The sequence below is a fragment of the Oncorhynchus tshawytscha genome, linkage group LG25 (assembly GCF_018296145.1).
Source record: "Oncorhynchus tshawytscha isolate Ot180627B linkage group LG25, Otsh_v2.0, whole genome shotgun sequence".
Taxonomy (NCBI): Eukaryota; Metazoa; Chordata; class Actinopteri; order Salmoniformes; family Salmonidae; genus Oncorhynchus; species Oncorhynchus tshawytscha.
This window is the reverse complement of record NC_056453.1, coordinates 27173064-27188451: the sequence shown is the minus strand read 5'-3', so window position 1 is coordinate 27188451 and position 15388 is coordinate 27173064. Positions and strand designations below refer to the sequence as shown.

The 15388-nt window shown below is 39.9% G+C and overlaps 1 protein-coding gene across 2 annotated transcripts in view; it reads right to left on the bottom strand.

The window, feature by feature from the left end:
* Positions 1-2076: 2076 nt before the first annotated feature.
* The window catches only part of rgs17 (regulator of G protein signaling 17), a 37818-nt gene continuing 24506 nt past the window's right edge, over positions 2077-15388 (bottom strand). For both annotated transcript variants that reach the window (XM_024388155.2, XM_042306190.1), the window contains 3 exons: positions 8358-8429; positions 5641-5872; positions 2077-5387 (listed from right to left, as the gene is read on the bottom strand). In XM_024388155.2, the coding sequence (XP_024243923.1) occupies positions 5199-5387; positions 5641-5872; positions 8358-8429 (493 nt within the window). In that variant the 3' untranslated portion in view covers positions 2077-5198. The remainder of the gene's footprint in view (positions 5388-5640; positions 5873-8357; positions 8430-15388) is intronic.

The window sequence follows — 15388 nt, the reverse complement described above, 5'->3', positions numbered from 1 at the left end:
TCTGAACATAAAGCTAACCCAGTGGACAAAAAAATGTACATCGGACCAGAGGCGGCATGCCCATAGGGGGCAAAGGGGCACGTGGCCCCTCAGATTTGTCTTGTATAAAAATATATATATACACTACCATTCAAAAGTTTGGGGTCACTTACAAATGTCCTTGTTTTGGAAAGAAAAGCACACTCCAAGATGCTGGCCTTCTAGACAGAATTCCTCTGTCCAGTGTCTGTGTTCTTTTGCCCATCTTAATCTTTTATTTTTATTGGCCAGTCTGAGATAAGGCTTTTTCTTTGCGACTCTGCCTAGAAGGCCAACATCCCGGAGTCACCTCTTCACTGTTGATGTTGAGACTGGTGTTTTGCGGGTACTATTTAATGAAGCTGCCAGTTGAGGACTTGTGACGCGTCGGTTTCTTAAACTAGACACTAATGTCTTTGTCCTCTTGCTCAGTTGTGCATCGGGGCCTCCCACTACTCTTTCTATTCTGGTTAGAGACAGTTTGCGCTGTTCCATGAAGGGAGTAGTACCCAGCATTGTACGAGATCTTATGTTTCGAGGCAAATTCCCGCATGGAATAGCCTTCATTTCTCAGAACAAGAATAGACAAGTTTCGGGAGAAAGTTTTTTGTTTCTTGCCAATTTGAGCCTGTAATCGGACCCACAAATGCTTACGCTCCAGATACTCAACTTGTCTAAAGAAGAGCAGTTTTATTGCTTCTTTAATCAGAAGAACAATTTTCAGCTGTGGTAACATAATTGCAAAAGGGTTTTCCAATGATCAATTAGCCTTTTCAAATGATCAACTTGGATGAGCTAACAGAACATGCCATTAAAACACAGGAGTGATGGTTGCTGATAATGGGCCCCTGTACTCCTAGGTAGATATTCCATAAAAATAAATCTGCCGTTTCCAGCTACAATAGTCATTTACAACATTAACAATGTCTACAAAGTATTTCTGATCAATTTGATGTTATTTTAAATGGACAATTTTTTTTGCTTTTCTTTCAAAATCAAGAACGTTTCTATGTGACCCCAAACTTTTGAACGGTAGTGTGTATATATATATTATTTTCTCTGTAATACTACTAGCCACCTTGCAATTTTATGAAGTTGTCTTTAGCCCAGATTGGAAACCTATCTCCCAACCTCATAACTAGCTACCAAGAAGCCATTTCAGGCTATCAATGAAGATATAGTAGCTAGCTTGTCTATCTATCTTAGCTGGCATGCCTGCTGGCAAAGTTGGTAGACTTTAGAAAAGCAAGCAATAACTAAAAGTACTGATTAAGATTATCATTCCTTTCAATCTTTTACCCAGATTTCAGCAGAGAAACATATTTATTTTATTTTAAAAAGAGCCACCAGTCAGGAAGACACAGACAGCTCAAGGGGTATGATTAGATATACAGAAAAATATTTATGGGTCTAGTGACCAGTATACCCCGCTTGGACATAATAATGTAGTACCACATTAAATCTTAAAAGGGAACATTAACAAGACAACTGAAATGTAATGTCATTAGCGAACGTACTTATTGAAAATGTTAATTCAGCCAGTCAGTAGTAATATTAGTTATTAGTTCAATGTATTGTTATTAATGAGTTATTAATGTGTTGTGTGCAGTCGAAGAAAAACTGCACCCTTATATCTACAGAATTTTACCACGACATCATAGCTCTCGTACTGCTATTTCCGTCTTATTACATTCCGGTGGTCTGACAAAAAAGGCCAAGTACCAAAGTAGCCTACAGGTTTGGGAAAGCAACCAAGAGGTAGATGTTTCTGTTCTTGTGGATTTAACATCTTTGTTTAAGTGACTAAAATAGCCCTTCAACCTTTGTGAATGTGACTACGAAGCACCCTTGGAAACAACAATAAACAAGACTGTCCCTTGATTGTACAGTAGAAATGTTTTGAAATTCGAAATGGTAGGATTGCAAATGACAATATGGGTTACGTACAGCAATAATGACATTGAATAGCTCCTTGGATAAAGAGATGCTCATTGGCCTGAAAGAAAACACTGAATGGATAATAAAGCCTCTATGGATGAAGGAGTCTCGGACTAGTCGATCAGTCAACAGGTGTATTTTGCAGTGAACTGTCATCTCACCAAGATGTCATAACACAGCCACAGGTCAGACAACACACATATTTATTTGTATTTATCAAGTGTTGTTGTTTTTTTCATCACGAAGGCATATACTATTTTCTCTGTATATTACTTGTTATATATTTATATAGAAACAAAACTAAGGGTACATTTTTGCTGAATAAGATATGAATATCAGCAAAGGGCAATGTAAACCATGTTCCATCAAACTTAACCTATCCTTTCCCATATTTCAACAGTAATATCTTTGCATAGGCAAAATGAGATTAGCCCTTTAAACAGTGAATTTCCTGAATTATTTATATATCTAAAAATCTTTTTCCAGTTGAACACAATTAAACAAACAAAAAAGTTAACTAGGCTAATCGTCCTTTAACGCTTAATACATATATTTTCTGTGCACATTTTGTTTACAGTGTTAGGCTTCAAGTAGATCTAAAAACAAAGTGTACATTGACAACTAGATGTGAAATAAATTAACCAATATGAGAGGTAGTGAAATCCCTAATGAAAGTTAAAGGAGAAACACAGTAGATAAGGCCAATGCTTCTCTTAATCACATCAATTCTGACACTTCAGATAAAAATCTTATTCTGCCAACAAACCTCTGCCACCTTTCAAAGCCATTCATTCTGAATTGAAAGTCAACATTTGAACATGACACTATGCCTATGATACCACCTCATGTCATTAATTGCTAAATCCTTGTTGAAATGTCAGTAAAATGAACAACCATTTCTTTCCATGGAGTGAAAATAATCAATTACTCCGAGACACCAGAGAACACGTCGTACAAACCTGCAATACTGCTCTTCACCCAGTGTAAAATGCTAATTGTGAATCATTCAGAACCATTTTCCTACCTAGATTTTTTTTGCAATTGGCTTCTCTTGCTTTTCCAGGATGATTGCTCACCGCATGAATGTAAACTTGGTTTGATTGAACCATAATTTCACTGTCTGGTTGGTCAAACATTCAGAAGTTACAGCTGAAATAATATCTAAAATGAGCAAGTCATTTATTTTGTCATTAATAGAGCTACATAAAAAGGTATCCTCTACCTAACCACTGTGGTGCATGCATACTGTATCACTTTCACTGTATCACTGTTCATTAAAGAGTATGCAAACACTATTGCAACAAACTATCTAGAAAGGTGGCTGAATGTGAACGAAATTTACGGAACGTTAGAATATTGTTGGATGTTCAAAATGGCTGATATCATTAGGCTATGCTATATATTCATTTTTGTGAATGAATACAAACAGAAAGCCTACATCTGATCCAATTGCACTTCAATAACCTAGAGTATATGGGCTTTATTAAAACCCTTAATTGAATTAAATAATGACTGGCCTTGGCACATGAACGTCAGGTAGTATGTTCAAACAGAAGAGTGGCACTGCTTCAATGACACATGAATATCATTACCCACCAGTGGTGACAATACACACAACTCTCCCTCTCACAATATACTTTACTCATGCACGGACCTTTTACACATCAACAGGTGACAAAGGCCTGCAATAATTTCTCCATGTTTAAATGTCACACTTGCAACAACAACAAAAAATCATTTAACATATATTTTAGGCCTATATGTTCATGGGACTTGAACTCTTTAAAATGTTTTGATAAGTATGTATCTGGACGGCAGGTACACACAATAATGCGTGCTGGCAATTTTAGGAAAAAAAACAACGACCCGTCTCAAAAATATCTATTCACCTCCCCTGCCAAACTCTGTAAAGCAGAGAGACTTAACGGCATGGGGCTCACCGGAGATCCAAGCACCTTATTGGAGCCTCAATAACCAGTCTTAAAGACAGACGCACATCTGGTGAACAGGACTGCAAACCTCCAACAACTATATATAAATACGTCTGATTCCACCTCTTCTGCCCCCGACTGGGCTGTTACTTAGCTGGTACTGACCCCCTTCAGTCTAGGACTAGCTACAGCTTTAAAACAAGAAGCCATATAGGCCTACTTCATAATTCCATGTGTCAGCATTGCATCCCACTCTTAGACCTCATGGTGATGCATTAGACATACCACTATCTTATAATTTACCTTCCAAACCAAGGCATCGTGATTACTACTATTTATATTATAGGCAGTAGAAAAACTAATAAGTAAATGGTTCTCTTTCATTCTCGAGAGCTGTAAAGTGTTAATGATTTATTGTATGAAACGACTGAATTGAATGTTTTGATTTCTTTTTTTCTCCAACAATGATTCCAACCTTTGACATAACCTGTGCTTCTCTCAGGGTGAGATGGTGTGGGAAGGATAGAAAGGACTCTGTGTTTACTAAACTGTGTTGTTGCCATAACAAGCAGCTCTTGTGCTGCCTTTTTCACATAAAGGCATTGTGATTTCCCGTGGAAAGTAATGTTCATAAGACATTTAGCTGCCCGACCACAATTCTAGCCCTTCTCCCAGTTTTAGAGTTGTAAAGAAGGCAAGTGCTTGGATATTAACACTGCTGTAAAACTTTCAACCTTCTCAAAATCAACGACTGCAAGCTAATTGGCAAATATCAATATTCCCTTCACATCAAGAGCTTGACAGGGTATATCCCAAGAACAGAAGAAAATACATCTCATATTCAAGAACCTTTGCAGTCCACTGCTAAAATACCAAGCTACTGTAGAGCGAATTCCATTACCTTGTTACATGCAAAGTCTGATTTTCCTGCTCACCACGGTCAAGCTCTACAGCCATCGTAAAAAAGACATTGTTTTTGGACTGTAAAAATGGCTGAGGCATGGGACAGAATTTGAGAGAGAAAAATACAGAGCAAGATAGAGAAAGAGGGAGCGAAAGGAGGAGAACTCTCAAAAGTACAGTACAGAAACAATGGGTCTGTCCTTCCTTTTGTTTCTCTTTGTCACAGTAGCCCGAGGAGCTCTTATCTGCAGTTAAACCAGGAACTAAACCTCAGGGCTGCCTGCGAGCAGACACTTGAAATTGTTAAACTATTCATTATTTTCTTGTTTCTTTTTCAAAAAAGGAAAATATCAAACCCAGTTCTGGCACCTTATTGTCTTCTTGTTTTTTGGGAGGGTGGGGGTTACTTTAGGTGTCTAGGCAGGAGCTTCTCTTGCTGTCCAGAAGGTCCCTGTAAACGGAGGAGTTGAGGAAACGGGGGTAGGAGTCTCTGTGCATCAGGGTGTAGATCTGCAGCTGGGCCTCCTCGTACATCAAGTTGCTGGGCTCCGTCAGGCTCAGGTTGATGCCTTCCCTCACCCGCGAATCCAGGCTCACCTGAAGGCAGAGGAGCGGGAGAGAACAGTGACATTGCTATCACACACAACCACTTTGAGATTGGGGTTTCAATATGTCTTGGAATCAGACCTGGGTCAAATACATGTATTCCAAACATTGTCAAATACTTCAGCTGTACGTGCTTTAATTTCCCACAATGGAACCAATGGAATAGTCCTGAAAACAAAGTAAATATCAGCCGAGTGATACTAGGTGCCAGTCAAACTCCTGCTTCCAACATGATGCCTCCTACCTCTTTTGGCGATAGAATGGAGACGTAGTCCTCGTAGATGATCCTGGCTTTCTCATCGATCGCAGTCGGGTCCGTCTCCTTCTTCAGCTCCTCACAGGCCAGCCAGAACAACAGGTTCTCTTCGCTGTACTCAGAGCGCAGAAATTCTCGGAAAATCTCCCTGCCTTCTGAGGAGCGCATCACCAGCTCGAAGCTACGGGCCCAGGCAACTACCTCGTCTAGAGTGGGTTGCCTAAACACAGGATACCAGGAACCCAGTGTTAGCAGTCTGGACTCTCACATTACACAAGACAAACAAATTCATTATTTTTTCTCCAGAGATGCAATAACATGGTTTCCACAGGCTGTTTCAATTAGCAATAGAAATAGTAGCGGTCATATGTCATACACACATCCTTGAAAAAACGTAGGTCCTGGGCTCATGATAAACATGAAAAGAACAACGGCCTGCACACTGTATGCCAGCGTTCCCTAAGCCTCACGGTTCCATTTATGATCCATATTACTGGAGATATGTTTTTTTAATCGCAGGACACATTTGATAGGCGCTGGGGCGCTAACTAGCCTAATAATTACTAGGTGGTAACAACCTGGTAACTTGACAGGCACACATTTGGTTGAAGATGGGAAAAGGGTACGCAGGTAATGAATGTGCTTGTCAGAACACTACTATTATTCCCCATACTTATTTTATTATTTAACTTCTTCACAATTTTGACAGTGTAATTACTTATTTGAAATCTGATTTACCTACTTGTGTCTTTGAAAATGAATTAAATGAGGCTATGCATTTTTGTAGGCATTCATATAGATACTATGTCAAGGACAGTGTTGATTATAAGTCATAAAAACGAGAATAGGCTACATTGAAATGCCCCATACCTCAAATATCCTGTTTTGTCATTTTAGAGAGATGTAATTTCAGTATTGTGCACAAGCTGCTATAGGCAGATATGGTAGCGGGACTCAACGACAAAGATCTTGCCTATATACTGTTATATGATGACACATTTCTACAAGTAGTCAGCCTCAACCACCTGAAGATTTATAGCCAGGTAGAGTGATTTGGAGAAAGTACATGTTATAGCTTGAACATTTTCAAACAGCTAGAACTTGGGAAACATAGATCAGGGGTGTGGCCCTTATGGAAAACTATTTTATTCAAGCCTTATTTTTAAAGCGATAGTTGACCCACCTTATAATGTAGACCGCTTACCTCGAAGAAGTCTAAGAAGACATGAAGAGACTGCAATCCATACCTTGGTTAGCCACTGTAACCAACCAACCATTCCATTTGGCTGACTTGTGCATATACTAGTGGAACACTTTGGTATGATCCTAATCACCACATTCAATGACTTCAACACTTTGAACCAGAGCATCTCCCTAAGAGCCTTTTTGACCTAAAGGCTTGCACACATCGCACCGAATGTAGATCTAGCGTTCATCTGCCGATCGTTCAGCACGCTGTGTTTAGGAACCACCCACTGCAAACGTCTGACTGACAATATTTTTCACTCAATTTTACATGTAAAATCGGGGGTCACTCGGTTCGCAAATTACGTTCACAGGTGCTAAGTAATCTCGGCCAGCAAACGCTATTGGTGTGTCTGAGGCCTAAGAGTCATGGCTACAGGGAACAATTGAAATGTTGTCATTAAAAGGTGGTAATTAGGAACATTCAGTGTGCGGGACTTCCTGCTATTTTCATGTCTCAATCGACAAAACATGCTAAGCATGTCACATGCTAAAGTGTTACCATTATTACAATTAGGACTGGGTGATCTCACTTATTACAACAACAACATGAAGAATGGGTGTTCCAAGGTAGAGCCTCAGGTTGAACCCTGTGTCATGGCCACAGCCATGTGAGAACAGTATTGGGCTCACAATTGTTTGGGCAGCCAGACAGGCTACATCGTGTAAATGCAGCTGAATGCAGAAATCTGACAATATTACATATCACGCAAATAATAAGCACACAATATACCGTAGAGCTGAGCCCTATACACTATAATGGACCTGCTCCTTTGGGGTGGATGAAAATTATGTCCTTGTGTGTCCTCAGTTAAGATATGTTTCAGTCAAATAACTGAAATTGTGAGAGAGGTGGAGAGAAAATAAAACTCATGCTCTAATTGGCTAATACAGCAAATGAGTGAGCAACACACAGGAATAGATATTGACACAGCAGCAATATAAAGAGAGAAAATGAATGGGCCAAAGCAGTAAAACGAAACAGGCAATACAATTAGATTTCTGGCATGCAATTAATTTCTGGCATGCATTCTGGCTAATTTCTTGCATGCAAATAATGACATTTTCTGGCATATTTTCTGGCATCCTTTCTTGAGGCTGACAGTCGTAATGTATAATGTCTATGTACTGTATAATGCCTTCAAAAGACAGGGATGAACAGGCGTGACCAAAGGCCATCAGCTTATCTGACAACATGAAAACAAAAATAACACCTCACTGTTGTACTTCCCTTTCTTGCACTAACACTTGCACTTGTCTTTTCTTACTAAGACTGATTTCGCTAATAGCTGCTTTGTTGAGGAACGTTTTACTATGATTGTCATATGTGGTCGTCTTATCTACTGTAAGTTGCTCTGGATAAGAGCATCTGCTAAATTACCAAAATGTGACATCATATCAAAACAGTTTGGTATTTTCTCAGAGACAACCTATGGAAAAAGGCATAGCTGGCAACTTACTGCTCCTCCGTGGCTTCAATACTATCCATTTTAGTGCATGCCCGTTCGGAACGCTCCATGCGGTCCTCATTCCTGGAAAAGGAGAAGCAGATCAAACATTACTATTGTTTTCAAACATATTCCATATTCAAACATACTTATTTATATGGCAGTCTCAAGGTTGGATGTTCATGTAGTATCTTTGTTGAACTACTTCCTGAGAACAGGTATGTATTCTTCTGAAAACCAGGAGAAAACTAGATGTGGAAACAACCTCTGAGTGGAGTGAGACTCCCTGCTATTTACAGTACACAAAACCTTTACAAAATCGCTATACCGGAAATGTACATGTTAAACACATGTTGGGATACACAATAATTACACAATAACAAATTATATTGCAAATTGAATTGTAACACATTAACAATACATTCCAGCTGTCTGTCCTTTCACAAACACCTGAAAAGCTAGTTTGAGGTGCATGTTTTGTTCCTAAATACATTACAAATGCATTGGAAAGAGGTTATCAAGAAATTTCAACTGCCATGCAAACGGAATGTGTTAATTCTGTGTGAAATTTCAAGTAGGGATGTATTGGAGAAAAGGCACGTGTATATGCCACTGTGTAAATACTGCTATGCAGATTTGACTGAATTGCGCTTGGATGTAGCCTAGTTTAGGCCTATTGGTTCAGCCTGTGTCATATGATCATTATTTTCATACTAAACACCTACATATACAATCATGTCCAAATCATCCGAAAGTATCTCAAATTGATTGTGAAGCTCAACAAAGTCCAATATAGATGATTTGAACGTGATGTGCGAAAAATGCTAATATCGGTCCCATGACTTGAATGGGATTTGTGCCGCAAATGCTAAAATGTTAGCATGTGGAAACAGTGCCACGGAATCTAAACCAAAGCATGGGTTGCTGTCATACCTTGTCCCAGAGCTGGGACGATAAACCAAACACTAGACACCGACAATTGCTTGCCAGTAATTTTAGGTGATTTTGTTACATAACGTTCCTGTAGATTTCTCTAAAACAATTCTTTGGTCAACAGTAATATATGCATTATGTTTATTCCTGCTACGAAAGTATCTGCCTGTCCCTGTTTCGCTGTCAGCTGCTGACTCTTACTCCCTCTGCCCACTGTGCGCACAGAGGAGGGAGAGATGCATTCTGAGAAGCACAAGCATATGACCATTGCTCAAACTGCTACTGGGGAAAATTAGTTTTCAAAGCAACTACTGTTGTTCTAGTTAGAGAGGAGAGTCACAGCTTTCTGTGAGTATATAATATATTTCTTACCTCTTAATATTGAGTTCATGGCACCAATTCACAACCAGAGTAATCTGTGTAGTATGGTTTTGATGCGCCTGAGGAGTTGAGCCGGAGTGCGCCATTTGCAGTGAATAGGTCTACATCAAGTAGTCTAGGCCTAGCACAGGATTTTCTTTTAGGACATTAGCCTAGATTTACTGATTGATTAATCAATTAGCCCACATGGCTTTATAGCAACAATAGTTGTTAGCAATCTAGCTAAGTGTTTTGAGTTCCCACTTCCTAATAACAATAATATAGTCTTTAGGCCAATATGCACAAAGATGTCAGAAAATTCTCTGAGGATCAAGATATAAATCTGAACATTCTGGATCCTATCAAAATATCAATAATGCATTTCCTGGATATGTTAGATGAAACAGCTTACTTTTTGAATCATAGGCTACCATTTTAATTGTCTTACTTGGCACTGGGAAAATGTGTCTAGAACCCTGCAGCTAATATAAAGGAACTGTTCGAAAAACAAAATATGTAGCGTTATTTGTTTTATCGAGCAAAAAAAAGTGTTACATTTATTACAATAATACCTTTTGTTCATAACGCCCAGCTCTAGCACCTCCCCCTAAAAATGTTTTATCATAATTTGTTATCGTTATATGGATTTTTGTTCATATCGCCCAGCTCTACCTTGTCCATAGACTGCTTACAGGGTAATGAAACCAATATGTCATTTTGTAATTTGAGTGAACTATGGAGTGTCCATTATATAGAAAAAATGAATAGGTTTAGGCCCATGCATCAGAGAGAGCGAGAAACAATATTTTCTGACTGGACTGCTTTGGTGGAATTCTCCACACTGTCTAGCCTACATTCCTCTCTTGCGTTCTGTATATATATTGAAATAGGTTAAAGCAAAACGGAATAGGCAAATCACTCTGTCATTTGTGTGTTCTTTACTGCGCAGCGCCAGTTAAGTTCAAATAGGCTAAACCACCATTTGTCACATCAATGTCATCACCATCGATAATGGTTGTCAATCATCAGACAGTCAGTACTAACGTAGCCTAAAAATCTAAACATTCAGTGTTTAGCCTCATTTAGCCATCACAGCACTCAGTTTCATGCCAACTAGGATTTAGCTTTCCCCCAACAAAGCTGTTGGGGGATGTACAATGCAGTCGGAAAGTATTCAGACCCCTTCCCTTTGTCTATATAAAAGGTCCCACAGTTGACAGTGCATGGTCAGAGAAAAAAATCAAGCCATGAGGTTGAAGGAATTGTCCATAGAGCTCAGAGACAGGATTGTGTCATGGCACAGATCTGGGGAAGAAAACCAAAAAATGTCTGCAGCATCGAAGGTCCCCGAGAACACAGTGGCCTCCATCATTCTTAAATGGAAGACACTTCCTAGAGCTGGCCACCCGGGCAAACTGAGCAATCGGTGGAGAAGTGCCTTGGTCAGGGAGTTGACTAAGAACCCGATGGTCAATCTGACAGAGCTCCACAGTTCCTCTGTAGACATGGGAGAACCTTCCAGAAATACAACCATCTCTGCAGCACTCCAACAATCAGGCCTTTATGGTAGTGTGGCCAGATGGAAGCCACTCCTCAGTAAAAGGTACATGACAGCCCACTTGGAGTTTCCCCAAAAGGCACCTAAAGGACTCTCAATCCATGAGAAACAAGAATCTCTGGTCTGAAGAAACCAAGATTGAACTCTTTGGCCTGAAAGCCAAGCATCACATCTGGAGGAAACCTGGCACCATCCCAACAGTGAAGCATGTAGTGGCAGCAGGGACTGGGGTTTTTCAGCAGCAACGACTGGGAGACTAGTCAGGATCAAGGGAAAGATGATCGGCGCAAAGTACAGAGATCCTTGATGAAAACCTGCTCTAGAGCACTCAGGACCTCAGACTGGGGCAAAGGTTCAACTTCAGGACAACGATCCTAAGCACACAGCCAAGACAACTCAGGAGTGGCTTCGGGAGAAGTCTTCAAATATCCTTGAGCCAGAGCCCGATCTAACATCTCTGGAGAGCCCTTGAGCCAGAGCCCGATCTAACATCTCTGGAGAGCCCTGAAAATAGCTGTGCAGCGACGCTCCCCATCCAACCTGACAGAGCTTGAGAGGATCTGAAGAGAAGGATGGGAGGAACTCTCCAAATACAGGTGTGCCAAGATTGTAACTTTCATTTGGATGATGATGGTCACATGATGATCGGTGCTTGATCGGTGCATGGCTGCCAATTAAAACATTTGATCCATATCTCATCATATAATCTACCCTGTCCAATTCATCAGCTTACTGTTGTCAATAGAGCATGAAGCAAAACCAAATTGGGCAAGTATGCTATTTATGGCAACAGTTTTTGTGACAAAACCATCCGTAGAGTTGAAATTGCAATGGAAACAAAAACTTCTGTTTTATTATTCAGTACTTGAAAACTAAAACAAATGTGCTTTTATGTGCACTACGTTATCACGCACAGCATTTTATCTGCTAAAAAGTAGAAGCTAAAAATAAAAATAAACACCTCTAGTGGGAAAATTCACATATTTTCTCTATGCAGACTTTAGAATATATGACCGACCGGCTCGATCTTATGTAGCAAAATTTGAAATGGTAATTTTTGGCTAGATGGTATATGGCTATATGGCTTTTTGCCTAAATGGTATATCATACACTACAGTTGAGGAACAATGGGAAAGTAATTCTGCCTTGAAAGTTGATAAACTTGTAACCTCACTTTTGAGAAAATGGCCTTTGAATGTATTGTTACACCTACTGCAGAGCTCTTCTTTGTCTACACCCATTCAGCATCGTTCACACCCTCATGCTTTAGCCCCACCCATCTCTTTAACCTCTCTGAACCACCCATACTGGATCCGGGATAACTGTCATCAGCAACGCTGAATAGCATAGCGCCACAGTCAAATAATGTTACTAGAAAATATTCATATTCATAAAATCACAAGTGCAATATTGCAAAACACAGCGTAGCCTTTTGTTAATCCACCTGTCATCTCAGATTTTGAAATTATGCTTTACAGCGAAAGCAATACAAGCGTTTGTGTAAGTTTATCGATCGCTCGACAAAACAATAAGTACACTTAGCATCAGGTAACTTGGTCACGAAAATCAGAAAAGCAATCAAATTAATCGTTTACCTTTGATGATCTTCGGATGTTTTCACTCACGAGACTCCCAGTTAGACAACAAATGTTCCTTTTGTTCCATAAAGATATTTTTTATATCCAAATACCTCCGTTAGTTTGGTGCGTTATGCAAAGGAATCCACTGGAAAGAGCGGTCACGACAACGCAAACAAAAATCCCAAATTACATCCATAATGTCCACAGAAACATGTCAGACGTTTTTTTAATAATCAATCCTCAGGGTGTTTTTCAAATATCTATTCAATAATATATCAACTGGAACAGTTGGCTTTTCACTAGGACCGTGAGGAACAATGGCCACCTTTCTCTTTTGCGCACAATTCACTCAGAGCCCCCACCTATCCACTTACGCAATGTGGTCGTTCACGCTCATTCTTCAAAATAAAAGCCTGAAACTATGTCTGAAGACTGTTGACACCGTGAGGAAGTGATAGGAAAAGGAATCTGGTTGATATCCCTTTAAATGGAGCAATGGGAGGCTATGGAACATGGAGTTTTCCACTTCCTGGTTTGATTTTTCTCAGGGTTTCGCCTGCAATATCAGTAAATATCACAGACAATATTTTGACAGTTTTGGAAACTTTAGAGTGTTTTCTATCCTAATCTGTAAATTATATGCATATTCTAGCATCTGGTCCTGAGAAATAGGCTGTTTACTTTGGGAACGTTATTTTGCCAAACATAAAAATAGTGCCCCCTAGCTTCAAGAGGTTAAGGTTGATCTGAACGTTCTGTCCTAACAGCAGCAGTCAAGCACCCAAGCTAACTGGCTAACGTTGGCTAGCTTGCTAGCTACATCCAAACACAAATGAGAGAACAGCTCACTCTGACAATTTTACACGCCCTAGCAGAGCTGGTCAGTCTGTTATCCAGAGCGTTGGCGACTGCAACTGTGATGCTGGCAACAATTTATGTTTTTTTGCCAACGTTTACTGACGGGTGTTGAGCGTTCGTAAATTCGTCAGTTATTCTGTGCTCTGGCAAACTCAGAAGAGAGTGCTCTGAAATCAGAGTAGATAGCCAGATCAAATTTACCAGCTACGTCTATCAACAGTTGTCGCAGTGACATCATTAACATTCTATTGAAAAGCTTACTGGCATAGTGGAGTCTTTTGTTAAGACATGTAGCTAGCTAGCTAAACAATGAACCATAATCCCAACTCATGACGTTACTACCCTGCATGAATTTGCAGGTAGCTAACCAACCAGATGCCATGTTAGCTAGCTAACATTAGGCTATAGCTAGCTAAGCAAATGGCTCTGAAATACGAAAAATATTACTACACAGAGCATACATGTAACGTTAGCTAGTGAGCCAGCCATGAAATTAAAATGACTTTGACTAAATTAGAAATGTGTCATATCTGAAAATGTAGCTAGCTAGACTATTTTACCCGTGTACATGGATGGACGCTTCTCCCTCTCTGTCACACAGATGCCATGGTTGCCCTTAGTTTGAAGATGTAATCCAGAGATAAGGGTTATCTCATTAGCTATCATACTCTAATTCCACTGATATCAAATCTCAGTTCTCCAGAAAGAGGAGATCAGCACTTATGCAGTTCTACTACGCAATACATATATTTTTAAGCAGCGTTAAAACAGGATTACCTACTCATACTGACCAGCTCAAATAGACAGAAGCGTGCTACATGGCAGACCAATCCGAACTCATCTCTCGGCATGTACAGTGCAATCATTATCTCAGCCAATCATTGCTAGCAGGAAGGTTGCAGGTTTTTTCTGTGGCTAAACCAACTAGGCTCGTAATTTAACAATTGTATTCATATTTACAGATGGCATACAAGTTTGTTATTAAGGCACATGAAAGTTCACACGTTCCAGAAGGAATTTCTGCCCCCAAAAAATGCATTTTGATTTAAAAACGAGTCACATATGGAAATCGGTCACCAATTGGAAGGAAAACCTAGCTACAGACACAGAACATCGCCACAACCCGATTGGATTTACTTGTGCATCTCTGACAGCAGATTCCTAGTGTTGTGCTAGTAAGTGCTGCTTTAATGTGCTTCTGCCTAGGGGCACAGCCTCTTGACACAGCAGCATCTCTCGAAGAGCTTGAGATGATAAGTTCCTCTTCTTTATCTCAAAGCTCTATTTGTCTTTGGGTTATAAAAGCACTTGAGGGAGTGTTCTTTAGCCATGGGGCTACCGTATCCAATCAAACCTAATAAAAGTAGGCTATATGTAGTATCTTTGTTTACAAACTACCGCCTGTGTACTTTGTGGACCTATGTTTTTCTGAAAGCAGGAAGCATCTACCTGTGACAGAGTTTACCACAGGAATCCCGCTCCCCCTTTATTTCTTTTTTTGCTAATGCACAAAAAAGTACCCCAATTTAATTGAGCCGATAATGCAGCTAGGTTCCAGAATGAGCGCTAAGGATTCAGAAAGACAACATACATGTACCCATACATGGCATGTCTCTTCCTACATATATGATATGTCATATACTGGGAGTCGCACAGTGGTGAATATTAGCTTCCTCTTAGTATCTTCATCAAAGTATCCTTTGTCCTGACATAATTGAGCAGGCTAGCCACAGGCTCTACACCTCCTGAGATGA